The sequence below is a fragment of the Gadus chalcogrammus genome, chromosome 8 (genome assembly GCF_026213295.1).
Source record: "Gadus chalcogrammus isolate NIFS_2021 chromosome 8, NIFS_Gcha_1.0, whole genome shotgun sequence".
NCBI classification, from domain to species: Eukaryota; Metazoa; Chordata; class Actinopteri; order Gadiformes; family Gadidae; genus Gadus; species Gadus chalcogrammus.
Genome location: NC_079419.1, coordinates 14,198,425 through 14,216,919, shown reverse-complemented (window position 1 = coordinate 14,216,919; position 18,495 = coordinate 14,198,425). Strand labels below are relative to the sequence as shown.

The 18,495-nt window shown below is 47.6% G+C and overlaps 3 protein-coding genes across 4 annotated transcripts; 1 reads left to right on the top strand and 2 right to left on the bottom strand.

Moving 5' to 3' along the window:
- Positions 1–153: 153 nt before the first annotated feature.
- Positions 154–2,337, bottom strand: LOC130387721 (C-C chemokine receptor type 9-like). Of its 2 annotated transcripts, none has more exons than XM_056596940.1 (3): positions 2,238–2,337; positions 1,918–2,025; positions 154–1,650 (listed from the first exon to the last, which is right to left on the bottom strand). In XM_056596940.1, the coding sequence occupies exons 2-3, from the start codon at positions 1,957–1,959 to the stop codon at positions 553–555; spliced, it is 1,140 nt and encodes a 379-aa protein (XP_056452915.1). In that variant the 5' UTR covers positions 1,960–2,025; positions 2,238–2,337; the 3' UTR covers positions 154–552. The 2 variants fall into 2 exon arrangements, with proteins under 2 accessions (XP_056452915.1, XP_056452916.1); XM_056596941.1 differs by having other exon boundaries at positions 1,918–1,959; positions 2,238–2,300.
- A 2,180-nt stretch (positions 2,338–4,517) lies between these two features.
- LOC130387776 (phakinin-like) lies at positions 4,518–11,079 on the top strand. Its single transcript, XM_056597030.1, has 8 exons — positions 4,518–4,799; positions 5,018–5,784; positions 6,743–6,825; positions 7,408–7,564; positions 8,017–8,178; positions 9,264–9,392; positions 9,895–10,136; positions 10,454–11,079. Exons 2-8 carry the CDS (start codon positions 5,320–5,322, stop codon positions 10,527–10,529), a joined length of 1,314 nt encoding a protein of 437 aa, XP_056453005.1. The 5' UTR covers positions 4,518–4,799; positions 5,018–5,319; the 3' UTR covers positions 10,530–11,079.
- A 643-nt stretch (positions 11,080–11,722) lies between these two features.
- On the bottom strand, positions 11,723–18,452 carry LOC130387775 (kelch-like protein 18). Its single transcript, XM_056597029.1, has 10 exons — positions 17,938–18,452; positions 16,616–16,746; positions 16,180–16,320; positions 15,416–15,614; positions 15,017–15,177; positions 14,546–14,682; positions 13,799–14,021; positions 13,031–13,135; positions 12,581–12,692; positions 11,723–12,185 (listed from the first exon to the last, which is right to left on the bottom strand). Exons 1-10 carry the CDS (start codon positions 18,070–18,072, stop codon positions 11,799–11,801), a joined length of 1,731 nt encoding a protein of 576 aa, XP_056453004.1. The 5' UTR covers positions 18,073–18,452; the 3' UTR covers positions 11,723–11,798.
- Between the last annotated feature and the right edge of the window lie 43 nt (positions 18,453–18,495).

The window sequence follows — 18,495 nt, the reverse complement described above, 5'->3', positions numbered from 1 at the left end:
GACCATAGGCCTCCCCCTAGACCCAGGTCTGGACCGCAGAGCTCCAGACCTGCCTCAAGGTCAGTTCCACCTTGGAATAAGGATGAATAAACACGGTAGTACCATTGAAGAATATGGAATCGTGTCACCTTTTAAAAAATATTTTATTCTCAGATCATCAAACATATTTGAACAAAAAAGGTTTGGCTTTGTACAAGTGGCAGCATTCAGATATTATGGGATACGTCTTGACACATCATTCATATGTACATTCAAATTTTGGAATCTAGAAGACCCTTTTAAATAATACATAAACCCTTTCATGTTTTTAGATCTCCAGCAATATATACATAATGAACCTAAAATACTAGAGACTCTGAGAACCAAGACAAGGTCACAACTAAACAGAGCGGGAACCAGAGTTTCCTCTATTCGTCTGTCCCCAGTTGACCATGTCCACAGTCACACAAACAACAGTGTCAGTGTTAACCTGCAACAGAGAAGCCAGCCCTGTCGCTGAATGGACTCTGTTGGCCTGGGGGTCAAGAGAGAAGGGGACTGTCCTGAAAGGGTTTAAAGCGACAGAGTGTGGGTGTTGTCCGGGTCCGATAGCATGGAGGCCCGCGACAGAGGGGCTTTATTGCTGAGGTGTGGACGCTTGGACGGCCAACACCGGTACGCCTGGAGAACCCTCACCATGTCCTTCTGGAACCGCACCCCCACAAAGGCGTAGAGGAAGGGATTGATGCACGCATGCACATAGGCCAGGCTCTTCAGCAACTGCCCCGCGATGTCAAGGCGCTTGATCTGGTCGCAGTTGGCCATGGTCACGTTGTTGGCCAGTGTGGCCTCCAGCATCAGGCTGCAGTTGTACGGCAGCTTGGAGAGGACAAACACCGCCACCACCACAAGGATGACGCGCATGGCCTTGTGCTTGCCAAAGTTGCGGGCCTTCAGAAGAGTGTAGACGATCATGGAGTAACAGAACACCATGATGAGGAAGGGCAGGCAGAAACCCATAATAATCTGAATAGCCAGTACCAGGACCTTGGTTCTGTTCCCATTCCCTCCAGGGAACACCATCCTGCAGTACTTTGTCTCCTCATAATCCTTGATGTTGGAGAAGATAAACTCTGGGAGGGCCAGGACCAGAGCCAGCAGCCACACAGCACCGCAAACCAGCTTGCTGTAGCAGAGCCGCTGGCTTTTGGAGTTCTGTGCGCTGGTGGTCTTCACGATCACCACATAGCGGTCTGCGCTGATGCAGGTGAGCAGCATTGTGCTGCTGAACAGGTTGATCTTGTACAGGGCCGAGTTGACCCTGCAGAGGCCCAGACCGAAGTTCCAACCCTGGGCAGCCTCTGTCGCCCAGAGGGGCAGCGTGCCCAGGAAGAGCAGGTCGGCCACAGCCAGATTCAGTAGGTACACGTCCGTCATGGTCTTCAGACGCTGGCGGAGGTGAAGGAAGGTCCACACCACCATCAGGTTGCCAAGCCCACCCACCACGGCGATGGTCCAGTAGAGGGGGGGTTCATACTGGGCTCTAAAGGCTCTGGCGGCGAAGCGGTCACAGTAAAACTCTGAGTAATCATAGTCGTCGTCTGTTGGGGTGATGGAGCCATAGTCCATGGTTGATGTCACCATGGACGTATAGTCCAGAGTAGAGGAATCCTGAGGAAACAGGAATAACAGAGACTGCTGTTTAAAATCATCCAGACAAAGAGATAATCAGATGGCAAGAGGGGAGACACTGGGACAGGTTAGTGTAGTGGCTAGTTACTTCTAGGAACAAAAAAAAAGGTACTGGGTTAGATTCCCAAGGCTTGCAATCTATCAGTAATCATCTAGAGCCTAACCCCTTCATGTAAATTTAAAAAGTGACCCCTCTTAGCAAGCATTTACTAAGGGGTATCAATAAGAAATCATATGGTTTCCTACCTGGATCGCCCAATCGGTGCTCATTTCAGCAGTTGATGTCATCTTTGAAGAAAGACGTGAATAAGCTCGGAGTGAGGGGGGATATCCAAAGATATTTTGATATTTCCACTTTGCAAAACAAATGCAATTAAGTCACAAAGTGCATCCTCTTAACAATGTCCTTGATTAGGCTTTCATGCAGAGTGTGAGCGAATAAGCACATGAATAATGACAGTAAAGTTGGACCAAAACATTACTATTGCACCAGTAATATATATTGTTTTTATATATTATATGATATATATTAAATATAAATGTGTACAGATAAAGGGTACACTTACGTTTGAGCTGAGCAGGCATATGTCAGAAGTAGGGTTTGCGGTGTGTGATACTCGTGCCGCTGATTTAGAGAAGTCTGATAGTAGACTGGGAGGGAACAGTGGTGACGTTGTGGGTGGAAGACAAAAGTAGAAGTATCTCACGCTACCTGCCCCCCTCCAGACTCTGACGTATCCCGACTGTGATTTAGTAATTTTGTCATAGTAGCAGTTTGACCCTATAGGGGCCTCACAGGGTCTGTAAGCAGCATGAAAAATCAAGATAAAGCATTGTTAGTGATCCTGAATCTACAGGATGCACAGCATTGAACTTTGCCTGGAGGGGGCTAGGCATCCTGCCTGTTAGGTAGAAGGGTGATTGGGGTTTGAACCCAGACCTTTTTTTGACCATTTTCCTCTAGAGCATCTTCTTATGCTATTCTCCTATTTATTTTTTTGCCTATTCTCTTCATCGTCTTAAATCATATTATTTATCTTTGACATATTCTATATATTCTATCTTTCGCATGCTTCAATGATCTATGATCGTGATTAACTTATTTGTCATTTGATCTATCTTCAACATATTCTGTATCTTCAACGAATTACTTTAACTATTTTCAGCATATTATATTATGTATCTTCATCACATTATATTATCTTCAGTGTATCATTTTTTGCATCTTCAGTATATTATATTTTGTATCTTCAACATTGAAAGTGTGTCAACAGTAGCTGTGTTGGAGATCGTTCCCTATTCACTCACTCACTATTCCCTATAGTGTTTATGATATAGTGCACTATATAGGGAACTAACAAAGGAGAATTCAAACCAGCTCCACAGGTGCTCTGAGTGAAACTAGGAGGCGTCATCGTGACCTGGGGTGAAGATAAGCTTGTCGATTTCGATAACTTCTCTATATTCTGAGATGAAGGGAACAGTACCTCTCTATTATGTTTCTTTGTTTCCCTATTTAAATAACTTCGTGACTGTGTAGGCATATATCATCTAGACGTCACTCTTGCCTGGGCGGTTGCCATGGTGATAAGGGGGACGGTTGACTGGTGGGTTACTATGACGCACCTTCACACTGACACCAAAAAAAGGGAAGACTTTGGTCTGCGAGCAGTGCAGTGTGGGTTTACTCATGGGCAGTGTGTGGCCCTATGAACGTGCGTCTCTGTTGGCAAACAATGTCCCTTTTCAAACACTTCCTGTAGGTAGGGACCAGTGGCGATTTCTCTAAGACTGCAAGGGAAGCTCAGCTTCCCCTAAAATTTCGAACATTAAATTGTCAAATATGTATTGTTGTGTTAACATTTCATTGACTACAAATTCGTTAAAATACGTTCATGACGAAGACGAGTTCGATAAGAATCTTATCCAAGACTGACTCGATTTTGTTAACTTCTCATACATTCCCGTAATGTCAATGCATTAGACCGTAGAAGCCGAGCGTCCATTCACTTCAATGAGACTGCATGGAACAGTTTTTTTCATTGCCTCGAAACTCGACGGTCATTGGATAAATGCCCAGATTTGTCCCGCCCCCGGACGCTCAGCGTCTCTGGGGGTGGATGGAGCAGTGGGCTGGCCTGGGCTAGCCTGGACGCTGGGCTTCCGCGTTATGATTGGAGGATCAGTCGAAAGTCTGAATCACTTTTTGATTGACAGCTATTTTGAGATATACACAGTCACTTCACTATCTGAGTTCAGTGACAGTCCCATCGCGGATTTTGCAAGTGAAGTCTCATGACAAACTGCAACACATTTCTTGGTATTTGCTTGGCGAAATTGCTTCCATTATTAATTTAACAGGGTCACAGACCATTTTCTTGAAAAGGAACGGAGGGCCGAATTGAGGTATAAATAAATTGACAACTATTTTGATGTAGGCCAAAAATGAGCTTCCCCTCTTTAAAAGACCAGCAGCCGCCACTGGGGGACCACACATGCGAAGCGTGATCCCAGTCAGATGTTTGGCTGTCATCGGGCAGCCCATCATCTGAGAGCATCGTTCGGGCCGGGGTGTTGATTAGCGCTTCAAATATTGTTCATATCTTAGTTGTGTCCGAGTATTTTCTATTTTCAACTTATTCTGTTATTTATAACAGCCTCTAAATAACGCTATCCTTATTAGGAAGCATTTGGTACGATCATCTTGTAAATATAACATTTAATTTTGTCAAGCGTCTTTGAGTCTTAGAAAAGCCCTATATACGTCTTATGTATTATTATAATTATAATTATTATAAATAATATTATACATTATTAATAATAACAATAATAATAATGAATAACTAACATTTTTAACTACGAAAACTTGTCAAACGCATAGTTGTTTATCATTCTTCAACTTCCGCTTTCAACTGTCGTTAGGCTGAGTTCACGGATGCCGTGACTAGACGACTAATGTGGTGGGGAAATACACATGTCAGTTTCACAGAGACAGCCTCACGCAACACCTCGTGACTGCATGCAAAAATACATTTATCAGATGTTTTTCACACGTTTTCACCCTTGAGAAACTTTTGTTTTTAAGACCAGCTACTGGATGAGTGCGTCAACCCTTTGTAGACACTTGGGTAGGCTACGTGCTACTGTGCTAAAGCACACACGCACACACACACACACACACACACACACACACACACACACACACACACACACACACACACACACACACACACACACACACACACACTGAAATGAAATCTTTATACATATTATGCATACACTCATATATAGATACATACATGCATAGAGATACATGCATAAATATGTGTGTATACCCATCTCTCAGTCTCCATGTGGTGCTGGTGGAGGTACAGAAGGCTGGTATGAAAGAGGCTCTTGGTTCTTCTGCGTCATGGAGCCTTCCTGACAGAGCCTCAGTGCTGAGGCAGCTCTCCCAAAACACAAAGCCCCCTGCAGCCGCTAGAAGGCCCAGCCCGGCCACCCCGCTCACAAACACCCCTGCAGAACAAAGAGCTGCCGCTTTCCAGAAGGCCTGGTGACCATAAAGGGCCCGGAGCCGCAGCTCTCTGGCTGTTTACAACACAGGTCGTTGCAGCTTCTTCATCACACCTCCAGCCTCACCACACCATGCCTCTTCCTCGACGCCGATCCTCCTTCCTGGGGCAGCCCTCCTCCCCCAGCGCCCCGACCGCCAACGCCGCCGCCAACGCCGCCGCCGGCAGGATGGGCTTCGCGGCGGGCGGCACCACGGCCCCCCGGGGGGTATTTGTGGGCAGCGCGCCCCACATGGGCGTGGCGTCCTCCGGCCTGGGGACGCGGGTGTCGCGCCGCGCCCTGGGCATCAGCAGCGTGTTCCTGCAGGGCATGCGGAGCAGCGCCGTGGCGGTGGTGCCGCGCGCCGGCGAGCGCGCCCACGCCGGGGCCTCACAGGGCCTCAACGGCTGCCTGATGGAGTACCGGGACAAGGTGCGGGCCCTGGAGCTGCTGAACCAGCAGCTTGAGGAGCAGATCCGCCTGGGCCTGGACCGCAAGGCCTCCAGCGCAGGGTCCTGGGGGGCCCTGAGGAGGGACTGGGAGGACGTCTACAGACAGGTAGGGGAGAGAGACGGGTAGGGGAGAGAGACGGGTAGGTGAAGGAACAGAGGGAGCAGAGAGACAGGTAGGGGAGAGAGACGGGTAGGGGAGAGAGACGGGTAGGGGAGAGAGACGGGTAGGTGAAGGAACAGAGGGAGCAGAGAGACAGGTGGGAGAGAGAGACGGGTAGGTGAAGGAACAGACAGGGAGCAGAGAGACAGGTAGGGGAGAGAGACGGGTAGGGGAGAGAGACGGGTAGGTGAAGGAACAGAGGGAGCAGAGAGACAGGTGGGAGAGAGAGACGGGTAGGTGAAGGAACAGACAGGGAGCAGAGAGACAGGTAGGGGAGAGAGACGAGTAGGTGAAGGAACAGATAGGGAGCAGAGAGACAGGTAGGAGAGAGACGGGTAGGTGAAGGAACAGACAGGGAGCAGAGAGACAGGTAGGAGAGAGACGGGTAGGTGAAGGAACAGACAGGGAGCAGAGACGGGTAGGTGAATGAACAGAAAGGGAGCAGAGAGACAGGTAGGAGAGAGACACAGGTAGATAGAGGAAGAGACAGGGAGCAGAGAGACAGGTAGGTGAATGAACAGACAGGCAGCAGAGAGACAGGTAGATAGATGAACAGAAAGGGAGCAGAGAGACAGATAGTGGTAGATGAACAAACAGGGGGCAGAGAGACAGGTAGGAGAGACACAGGTAGATACATGAACAGACAGGGAGTAGAGAGAAGATAGGTAGATGTGCAAACAGGAGCAGAGAGACAGGTAGGATACAGAGACAAGACAAGAGAGGGAGACATGCTGGAGACAGGTTGATTTTTAACAGAGAGACAGACCTGTAGGAGAAAGGATGGAAAGAGAAAGAGAGGGACAGGTAGAAAGGACTTCATGCGTATAAAACATTCCCTTAAAGCTGTCTCTGTAGTGACCTCCGGACTGGAGACAGGTGCTTAGCAGTCTCTCTGTCTCCTTAGGTGAGTGAGGCCTTTCTGGACAACGCCAGGCTGATGCTGCAGACGGAGAACGTCCAAGCCAGCGCTGAGGACTTCAAGGACAGGTGAGATGAGCGTCTCATGGCACCGCTCCACTGTGGACTCGTACCGAACTTGAACCCACTATTCCACTGCCAACAGCTTTAAGCTATGGGTCCCTCCCAGCACTTCAACCTGACCTCAAGTCTGGTCATCTGAAACAGGCTAGGTGTCTCAATCCCATCAGTCAGCTGTAAAGTCAGTGATGTTGTGATCACGGTTGTCCTTTTCCGAGCAACAAGATGTTGTGCAAGAGGAAACTAAGTCTCTAACCTGATTGTGTTGTGCAACGTCTCAAAAAGGAAGCATGACTTAACTATTGTACAGTAGTACAAAATAGATTTGATCACAAAAAAACAAAAACTCCTTGGGTGCCTTTTCTTTGGACCAAACTTTATTTTCATGTTGTAGTCTAATCTTTGTAATTTCTATCTGTGCACGCGTGCATGTGTGTGCATGCACGTATGCCTGTATGCATGCCTGTGTGGATGTGCATTCGTGTGTGCCCGTGTGTATGCGTGTGTGCCCGTGTGGGTGTATGCGTGCCCGTGTGGGTGTATGTGTGCCCGTGTGTGCATGCGTGCCCGTGTGTGCATGCATGTTTCCAGGTATGACAACGAGCAACCCTTCCGGAAGGCTGTGGAGGAGGAGATCAGCTCTCTCTACAAGGTGATGGAGGACGCCCGCGAGACCCAGGCTGACCTGGAGCAGCAGATGGAGAACATGAGAGCCGAGATCCAGGACCTAGAGCAGAACCACGAGGAGGTGCGTCCACAACCTCCGGGGAGGCGGGACGGTGGACGTCATCGACCCGGGGTTGTATGCTGCGAGTCATGTCCTTGGTCTGAGGATTTGACGAATTGATGTTGCAGTACCAGAAGATTTTTTCCATACATGTGTATGAGGCGCTGATCTCTCATAGTAACCAACACCTTGTTAGTTAATTAACTACAGTAGGTGTTGGTTGGAAGCAACTGACAAATGAATGTCAGTTCAATGTAACTGCAAGAATAACAACCACTATATCATAATAATGCATATAATATGTATAGCATAGCCATACAAACAGGATCTTAAAGGAGAAGTGTAGTCCAGTGGTTAGGGGGTTTGAATCCCAGCTGAAATGTTCAGGAAGTCAATGAGGCTCCTCGTGCCATGTGTCAGTCTGGATGACCCCACATGCTCCCTGATCCAGTCCTCTGATCCCGTGTCTGCAGGACGTCAGGGTTCTGTACCACCAGATGGCCGGCCTTGATGTGGACGAGTCAGAGGCTCCGATCCAGACCAACCTGGACCAGATCCTGGCCTACATCAGGTCCCACTGGGAGAAGGTCATCGAGAGGAACCGCGCCGAGACCGACAACTACCTGGAGTACAAGGTATAGACTGCTTCCTAGATTACAGGATACAGATTATTCCCTGGAAAACAAGGTACAGACTCCTCCCTAAAATACAGGACACATACTATTACCTGGAATACAAGGTAGAGACTACTCCCTAGAATAAGGAAACATTACAGACTACTACCTAGAATACAAACAGACTACTACCTCCAATACAGGATACAGACTACTACCTAGAATACATACAGACCACAACATAGAATACAGACTAGTTATTTACAAGATACAGATTACTAACTAGTATTTAGGGTACAGACCAGTGGCGATTTCTCTAAGACTGCAAGGGAAGCTCAGCTTCCCCTAAAATTTCGAACATTAAATTGTCAAATATGTATTGTTGTGTTAACATTTCATTGACTACAAATTCGTTAAAATACGTTCATGACGAAGACGAGTTCGATAAGAATCTTATCCAAGACTGACTCGATTTTGTTAACTTCTCATACATTCCCGTAATGTCAATGCATTAGACCGTAGAAGCCGAGCGTCCATTCACTTCAATGAGACTGCATGGAACAGTTTTTTTCATTGCCTCGAAACTCGACGGTCATTGGATAAATGCCCAGATTTGTCCCGCCCCCGGACGCTCAGCGTCTCTGGGGGTGGATGGAGCAGTGGGCTGGCCTGGGCTAGCCTGGACGCTGGGCTTCCGCGTTATGATTGGAGGATCAGTCGAAAGTCTGAATCACTTTTTGATTGACAGCTATTTTGAGATATACACAGTCACTTCACTATCTGAGTTCAGTGACAGTCCCATCGCGGATTTTGCAAGTGAAGTCTCATGACAAACTGCAACACATTTCTTGGTATTTGCTTGGCGAAATTGCTTCCATTATTAATTTAACAGGGTCACAGACCATTTTCTTGAAAAGGAACGGAGGGCCGAATTGAGGTATAAATAAATTGACAACTATTTTGATGTAGGCCAAAAATGAGCTTCCCCTCTTTAAAAGACCAGCAGCCGCCACTGGTACAGACTACTAATACAGTATATAATCTAGTCACTATTATACTATAACAGAAGAGTAGCTAGTCGACCATAATATAATGTTTGTGTTCAGCAGGAAGGCGGTCTGGGCGGTAAGATGAGTCGCGGGCAGGAAGAGATGGAGGGCCTGAAGACCCAGTGTTCAGAGTCGGGCTGCAAGATCCAGTCTCTCCAGGCCGAGACAGAGTCCATCAGAGCCCTGGTGAGCCCAGCACACCCGGACACACTCTGCGAGGCCTAGAAACATACATTTAATCAACAAACCGTAAACTAGGGCTACGCATGCCACCATGACCCAACTGTGGATGTCTGGGATACAACTGATGTTTTTGGTTTACGGTGTAAAAAATAGATGATATGAATTATTAACGTGAAAAGGATGGGTTCTTGGCTCTGCCTGGTGGAGGGGTCCCTGAGCGAAAGACTCAATATATCAGTTCATGCATTGAGGTATTGAACTGACTAAACACATAACATGGTGTATGTCACTCTAGCCAACAAGTGCAATGTATTTGGTTTAAAATAATGTTTATAATTTTAAAGAAAAACATGTAACCTACATTTAGGCCAAGGCATCGTTCAGCAAGATGCTCTTCATGCAATACCTTGTTGTAAGTCTGTTTGGATAAAAGCGACAGCTAAATGAATGCAATGTAATGACATTAGTTTCGAGCTCAAAAAGTCTGAATCGTTGTTTTCTACAGAAACGAGGACTGGAGAACTCGCTGAGCGACGCCAGGCACTGGCACGACATCGAGCTGCAGAACCTGGGCTCCGTGGTCGGCAAGCTGGAGGCGGAGCTGAGCGAGGTGCGCGGCGACATCGACCAGCAGCGCCGCGACTACGATACGCTGATGAGCAACAAGACTCGCCTGGAGCAGGAGATCGGCGCCTATCACGGCATCCTTGACTGGGAGGAGAGACGCTACCAGCCCTGCCACGCCACGTGAGACACGCAGTTAGCTAGAAAGGTGGTTAGCTTGACTGACGGTAAGCTGGCCCTACAGAACTTAGCTAGAGTGACTGTTCTGTAAAATAAAGTTTGCACATTCTATTTCTTATATCAGTTATTCTGTAATCTTGTACCGTAGCCTAAAACCACAGATGGGGCACAGGTGTTGGTCTCTTTGTGACAAAACTGGATTTTATATTTTGAAAAAAAGTGGGAATGAAGTTGGTAGCTTCATTATTTTTTTTGTTATTATTGGAAGATATAAGCCTGGTACAGAGAATCTGTAATGAATGACAAAAACCTCCCGACAGGACCTCAGCCACTCCCTGTGAGACCAAAGGCGCCACAAAAACAACCCAAATCTCCAATGCCAGCCCAGCACAATAGAGACCCCCCAGACATCTAGACGAGGACCACCACCTGGTTTACAAGTTCTGCTGTGAATCCAGAAACCTGAAGCACTAGCATCTTGATTAAATAGTGAACCGTTATCCGACAGAATATCCCAGGATAGTTCTGGGTGGGGGGCGTGTGGACCTCGTGTTTAATGGCATGTAGGCCTACTCAAATCTAAAATGTACTAGCTATATTCAAAACATTTACAGGTTTACCGTTTCATTTTTACCTTGTGACCTTGAACTTCGAAATACATGGTTGTTGATATATTTTCCTCTGATGGAATAATAACCGAATGCACTGTTCCTTTCCTTATGATTAGGTTAAGAATGAAAAAAAAAATGTAATGCATTGAAAAAATAAAAATAAAGTACCAAATACCAAATTGTACTTGAATGTTGGGTCGTCTGAAATGACTGAATGGAATTATTATTGGATGTCAGAAAAAATGCTGAAATTAAAGTTATATAACTTTAGACTTCTACTTAGCCCTTACAATTGCAATTTTTTCAAAGCAGTGAACTATTTTCAGATACATAAACTGATGGCTTATTTCTCAAGCAGGGGATGGCCGTAAACAGTTTAAATATTGTAACTTTTATGCACAGTTTAAAAAACGTGAGGAAGATGACAGGAAGGAGCTCAGCAGTCCCACTGTCCTATTGGACAACAGCAGTGCAGCGGGCGTTTCTCAAAACACAGCTCAACAGTTGTGTGATCGGCCCCATAGTTCTGTGATGAAATGTGTGTAGATAAAATAAATAGATTCAGAGGCAGGTTTCCCATAAGGACGTGACTGTTTAAAAACAGATTCAAAGCAGTTCACCCTATTCAAGTCTCATTTCAATTCTTTTTCCAAAAAACAGTCTCTTGCTATTCCGGTCAATACAGTCAAATGTAAAATCCATAATTACAGTCAAATCATATGCAGAACACCAACTAGTCCCACAAAAGGCCACTAAAGATTTTACGAAGAATCCCACAGTTCTACCCAACTGCTTCCTAACCAGGAATGTCTCTGAAGGGCTGCCGTCGGGCCGCGTCGACCTCCCAGCGAGTACCTACTCAGATCGCCATGGAGACATTACATGTGTGTGAATCGACAGTTTGTACACGTCTCCGCCGGCTGTCCGTGTGCCAGTGGCTGAGATGATGAGTGTGTGGGGGGGGGGGGGGGGGGGGGCAGGGGGGGAGGAGAAGTTGGGAGGTCTAGTCGTCGTTGGAGACGGAGGAGGAGTAAGGGATTGGAGGGGGGCGGAGCTAGGCAGGGTGAAGCGGCACGCATCCCACGCCGACTCCCCCCTCGTGCCACGCCATGGGCGCCAGGAAGGCCCAGTGGTTGGTGTCTGCGTTAAACGTCTCCACAGAGTTCAGGTTGGACTGGCCGTCGTATCCGCCCACGGCGTACAGGCGGCCGCACGTGGCCACCAGCGACACCCGGCTGCGCCGCGTGTTCATGGCCACCAGGTGGCTCCACTGGCCGGCGGCCGCGCTGTACACCTCCGCCCCGCTGAGGAAGCCCGAGCCGTCGTAACCGCCGGCGACGTACATGTGGCTGCCCAGGGCGGCGGCGCCGTGGCGACAGCGCTTGTTGATCATGGCCGACACCGGGTGCCAGCGATCCGTGTGGTGGTTGTAGAACTCCACCTGCAGGCGGGCAGGAGGAACAGCAGCTCGTTGAAACTGGAGGGGACACCGGGAGACACGACAACAACAGGCTCCATTCGTTTTGAATGGAGCTGGGTGGGAGGAGCTAAGCCTGGGCGTGGCTGCCCTGGGAAGAGGACAACGCAAATGAGCAGCGATGCAAAGGACCTGCCGGGCATCTGCCCTGAGCGACACCGCCCTGGTCTGTGATCTCAAAATGGAGAACGTGTTGGTTCTCTTCCAACAATGTAAGGTGCAGCTTAACAAATAGTAGCTTTTCGGACGTAATAATTACACGGATGTGTTAACATAATACTGGTGTTATGGTGTTAGTACTGCACTATTGTAGCAGCACTGTGTGTTCGTATCACGAAATTGACATCATCCAAACTGACCGTGTTAAAGATCTGCAGCCCGTCATGGCCGCCCGACACGAATATCCTCCCGTCGAACACGGTGACGCCCGCCGCGCTCCGACAAGCACTCATCTCCGTGACGACCGTCCACCTGACAGACAACAACAACACCAAAACAACACGTCCGATGACAGGTTGTCATGGTTACAGTTAAAAGTTCACCGTTCAGGTGAATGAAGAGATCTCTAGAACGTGAAGGCGTGTCACGGTTTTCTACAGTGGTGTCACGTTCATTGCCTTCTCATTTATATACTTAAATACTCTTGTGTGATTGCTAAAGGGACATTGCCTGGGCTTCTTTATCGCTTTCAAACCGTTTCCCTGGTATTTCCCCATTAGGTGACTTATTTCGTCGAATAACTAACCCAAGTACCCATGCTGAGTCAAAAGGTCTTAACTGGGAGAGCGCAGCCGGTTAGTGGTGCTCACCGGTCTGTTTCTGGGGAGTAGCACTCCACTGAGTTCAGAGAAGACTTGCCGTCGTAGCCTCCACACACGTAGATGTGGCCGTCAATCACCACGGTTCCCATGGCGCTGGAGAGAACGAGTGCGTGAGAATAAGAGGGCGCGGGGGGGGGGGGGAAACCCCAAGTACCTCTTGCTGTACAACGCATCATGTTCACGCTCAAGTGTATTCTTTCTTGTGATGAAGAGACATTGTGACCTTTTGAGTCAATTCAACCTCAACTGCTAGTAACGAAGTCAACAGGTCGAGTTGACTCAAAAGGTCTTAATAAGCAGATCTTATCAAATTAAAATCAGAAAAACAAGGCCTATTAATATTATTTTCATGAAACCTTAAATTAATTGTTATTAATATTATTTTCATGAAACCTTTTCTAGGAATTCTGAAAATTCTGGAATTCTGTAGAGGAATGATATTCAAATATCTACTCGAATCCAGCTACTGGTTTCTCCAAATTTCCTCAAATTTCCCATCCAAGAACAAGTGAAGCCCATTTGCGTACAACAAAGGCTTGTTTGAAAAGGAGGAAATGTAACATCAAATGTTTTTAAGAATGTTTGACAGCTTTAAAATACATTATTTATGTAAAATCATGCAAATCTATGCAAGGAATGGCCGCCATCCAACTTCCACAAGATGGACGACACAGTGTGCAGCACACCAGGATCAGCCCTACTCTCTGAACCCGTTGACAGTGTCTTGCACACTGACTAAGGCGTGTTTCCACCGACCTGCGCTGGCTGTTCATACTGGAAACCCGCGCCCATGTGTCCGTCTCCGGGTTATAGACCTCCACCGTGCTGAGCCGCGATTGGCCATCAAATCCCCCAATGGCGTACAGCAGCCCGTTGACAACAGTCACGCCCACCCTGCTCCGTGACGTTTTCATTGGCTGGCATCGCTCCCAAAAGTTTCCGATAGGGTCAAAGACCTCCGCAATGTTTAACGAGTCCCCTGAACGAAGAAGAGAAACAGAACTCAGCATGTCTCCATCTGAGGTGATTTATTGATCTGAAATAGTTGAGGCAATCCTCTCATTATTTGCCAATATGTCAAATGTGTAATTTAAACTCCCATTTTAGTTAAATTAGAGATTGACAGTTGAAGCGATTAACAAATTACAATTAACAGAAAACACTGGTTTCTTAATCCCAGAAGGGAAATTCATGTGTTTAAGAGCAAGAACTACACACAATCTGTTGGTTATGTACATGGAAAATCTATGTACATGACCAACAGATAGTTCTTCATCCATCAACATACCACAAGCTAAATGTGAAGCCACAGCGGGGATAAAAAAGCCATGTTCTGAAACAGTTTGTCCGTGATCCATCAACATACTGTATTTAAAGTTTTACAGAAGATAAAACAGCTGTGTTTTATAGCAAATAGTTTACTGATGGATCAAAGACTATCCCCTACATCTCAGTCTCCAGGGAGGACAGGGCAGCAGTGTGGCCTGCCAGGCTGGGTCGTACCAGAGCTGTTGAGGCCTCCCACGGCGTAGATGAGGCCCGTGATGGAGGTGCAGCAGCGCGGGCGCGTCTTGAAGGCCGGCAGGTGGGGCCGGCGGTCGGGCATGAGATGAAAGTCTTTGGCTTCGTCCACCAGGTCTCTGGAGGAAACAGGAAGCACAGCGGCGGACGCACAGCGTCAGTCCCAGGTTAAAAGCCTGTTAAAAGCCACTACCAGTTAGACATTTTGAACGAAATCGCAGAGAATTCAGACGCCATTTGACCTACTATTCTGTAATTCAGCCGAGGCTTTATCCAAAGCTATTAACGTTCGGCGTCTTTCTCAAGGAATCCTACAGGTAGTCAGGTAGGGATAGGCTATAGGGACCTCTAGGGACATGTGAATCGAGCCCAGTCATTTTGGTCCGGCCACGGCCCCATCCTTTCACCAGGAAATGACGGGGAAGTGAATCCTCACCCGGTGACGTCACTCACCGACATTTATGACAGCAGCGCACCAGCTCCTCCTGCTGGACGCGGTCCGCTAGGAACTGCGGCCGGCACAGCGGGAGGCGGATCTTGGACAGGAGCTCTGGCAGCAGCACCTCCCGCTCCTTCGGGTCATGCCGGACCCAGGCCAAGACCGCCTCAAACACCTAGGGGATGCGGGCACACACACACACACGGGCGGGCACACACACACACACACACACACACACACACACACACACACACACACACACACACACACACACACACACACACACACACACACACACACACACACACACACACACACACACACACACACACGTTAAGTTCAGACCCAAATGAGCGCTAGTGATATTTCAATCTTCGCGCATCAAAGGTCTGACCTTTGACCCCTGACCCCACCTGCTCCTCCGCCTTGATGTTGAGCTCATCGCAGCCCACCAGCTCCACCAGCTCCTCCCCCCGCAGGCTCAGGAACTCCTCCGACAGTGACACCTCCGCAAAGTGCTGGTGGACGAAGCAGTTGGCCGAGTCGTACAGCGTCGTGCACATCATGGTCTCGGCAAACTGCCGCACGCCCAGGCAGTTCTTTGGGTGAAGCCTTCGGAACCGGAGTAGGAGAGGGTTAGGACGGAAGGCTTCTGTTAAGGCTGATTAAACACATTGGTCGGGCAGCATGGAATGATAGTACTGTAATTGTATTATCATGTATGACAGTGTCCATGTGGACAACGTACAGAATATTATCAACGTATCTGCCCTAATGAGAGTTTTTTACATCAGGATATTTAATCATTTGTGTGTTCGAATTTTTGCAGCGGAACCGCTTAATTTGAATACTTGATTTCTCAAACAAGGAGACGTAGTGGAATTTGACTCCAAAAAAGATGGTGTTCAGATATTGTGTACTCTTCCGTCAACACCTAAACTAAAACGGAATTTCCTTCCACAAAACTGTTTAAAAGACATTCAGAATCTCATGTTGTAGTGTACGCACGCAAACGGAGGGCATTTGAAAACACTGACAGATTTCGAAAGCATTCTAAAGTAGCCGGCTTTACATTCGGCCGTCATGGCGTGGACATGGCCTTCGTCAACCGTATCAAACACCACTCCCTCACTGGTTGTGGGGGCAGAGAGTGGGACAAACAGGGAGGACGGCTCACCTCTCCTGGAGGAAGGAGCAGCAGGCGTCCTTCACGTTCTGGAGCTGCAGGAAGCTGGCACCGATCAGCAGGCACTGGACGTTCTGCTGGTCGATGGCCACGTGGCCGTTGTATGCAAAGTTTATAAGAGACTCTAGTGCACTGGGGAGAGAATAGCAACGTTTAGAATTCAACCAGTACGTATTCTACTGGTGGACATTGGGAGCTAGCCAGTACAACCACAGACTTTTACTGATGGACAATGGGAGATGACCACTACAACAACAGTCTTCTACTGTTGGACACTGGCAGGCTGCCAAGTCCAACTTGGCAGCCTCCCAGCCTTCGACCGGTGGACACGCGGGTGTGCCCACCAGTCTTCTTCTGGTGGGCACTGGGAGAGGCCCAGTACGACCATCAGTGGTGTACAGTGGGTGTATCGTGTGCCTGGGCTCACCTGGGGTCCATGCCCTGCATGACGATCTCGTCCTGTTTGCACTCCACCATGTCGTTGGTGAACATGGCGTGGAAGTAGGGTATGGACGCCGCCAGGACGATCCGGTGGGCGCTGAACTTGTGATCCCCGACCTGCCGGAGGAGACAGGCCGACGTCACTTCCAATCAATAACACAGAACCTGATGTACTTATGCCCATGCGAGGGCTGCATAGAATAAATGACTACCAAAATTACTACCACTGCCGATATGTGTCGTATTGCATCATTAGATCTCATGAAAATTTAATGGAGAAATTGACACTTTTCATGGATCAATAACATAATTCAATCTCATGCTGTATTTATATTAGGAAATTAATACCAGTGGATACCCAACTCATGATAACTTGATAAAACCACACATCCATATTAGTTGGTTGACATTGATTATGTGATACACGGTGTACAGAGCTGCTTGATGTTAAATCCCCCCCCCCCCGGGATAAACCATTGATTTAATCTAGCATAATCCTGATTACAATAATATGTAGGTCAGCGGTAAAGCTTTCCCTTCCAGCCAGGAAACACCCAACTATCAGAGAGGTATTCCACCTGTGTTTTCTCATGACGTCTTCTTTTGACAAAAGAAAAAAATGATAATTATAATATACTGTCTGTCAACACAGTCAATTAATAAAGCGAATTTTGTGCTTAATAATTTGCCAATGTGTAAGAATGTACTGCTGTTGACCAATAGTGGTCCAGTGAAAGTGAACCCATTGCATCCTGTTTGGGTCATCTTTAGGGAAGTTAACTAGCTAGGTTAGAGTTTGTCACCACTGGCTATCTCTAGTGAAGTAACAAAGGAAGGGCTCAACACGGGCTGCACAATAAGTGTGGATAGGGGACTTTGTCCACTCAGCTGACAGGAAATTCAGGCTCAATCGTTTCTCCAAATTACCTTCCAGTTGTTTCCGTTTCCTGACTATTGGCCACTTCCTGTTAAATGTCAATTTAATAATGAATTATTACCGGCGTAATGACAGTGAATAATTAATGCATAAGTTGAACTGAGGGATGGTGGCCACTGAATACAATGTTACCAGTTTGACACTTATCCCGTTCAGGTTGATCTCATACTTTATCTTCCGCATGACAAGCCCTCTGGTAACCATGGTAACCTCGCAAAACCTTAGCGTTGATTAAATGAAAAGCCTGCACCAATGATGATTATGTACGAGCTGGTGAGTCCGCGTCATTAGCTTGTGTGTGTAGACGGGGTGTAAACTGGTGGCTAGCTAACTAGCCTTCAGGATCTACTAGTTCTTCTATCTCTGGTTACCTTGAGCGTCACGTCACACAGCTTCCCCTGCCGTCGGATCTCCTCCATGACGGCATATCCGCGACCGGGCAAATCATGGACCGAGAAGTGTACTAGATCCTCCAATTCTTCGCATATAACGTCTCCCATCGTCATGAGGGTAACAGGTTCAGCGGGTCTCGTACTCGCATAGCAAGGGGCAGAGTGGCCGCGACGCTACACCGTAGGAAGACAGGAAGCGCCGCGAACGACACCGGCCAGCTGACAGGGGTTTTCAAAGTAAAGGCACAGCCGACACTATAACGATACTTGTTTCCCAGTCGTTCTACCATGGCTTTTCACTTTTTGACATATTGTCGATACACAAATGATTGAGCCTTGAATTTATAACTGTATTCAGCTATTGATGTGAGGAGGATCACTTTTATTTTAAATGATCTCTAGATTACTGAGCATGTCTAACAACCGGATCAAATCGGTTTACTTATTTACGGCCTCCAAATCTAACCTCAACCCTAAACGACAGGCCCAGTGACATTCCATAACAACCTTTCAAAAACCTGATACTCAGCATGATTG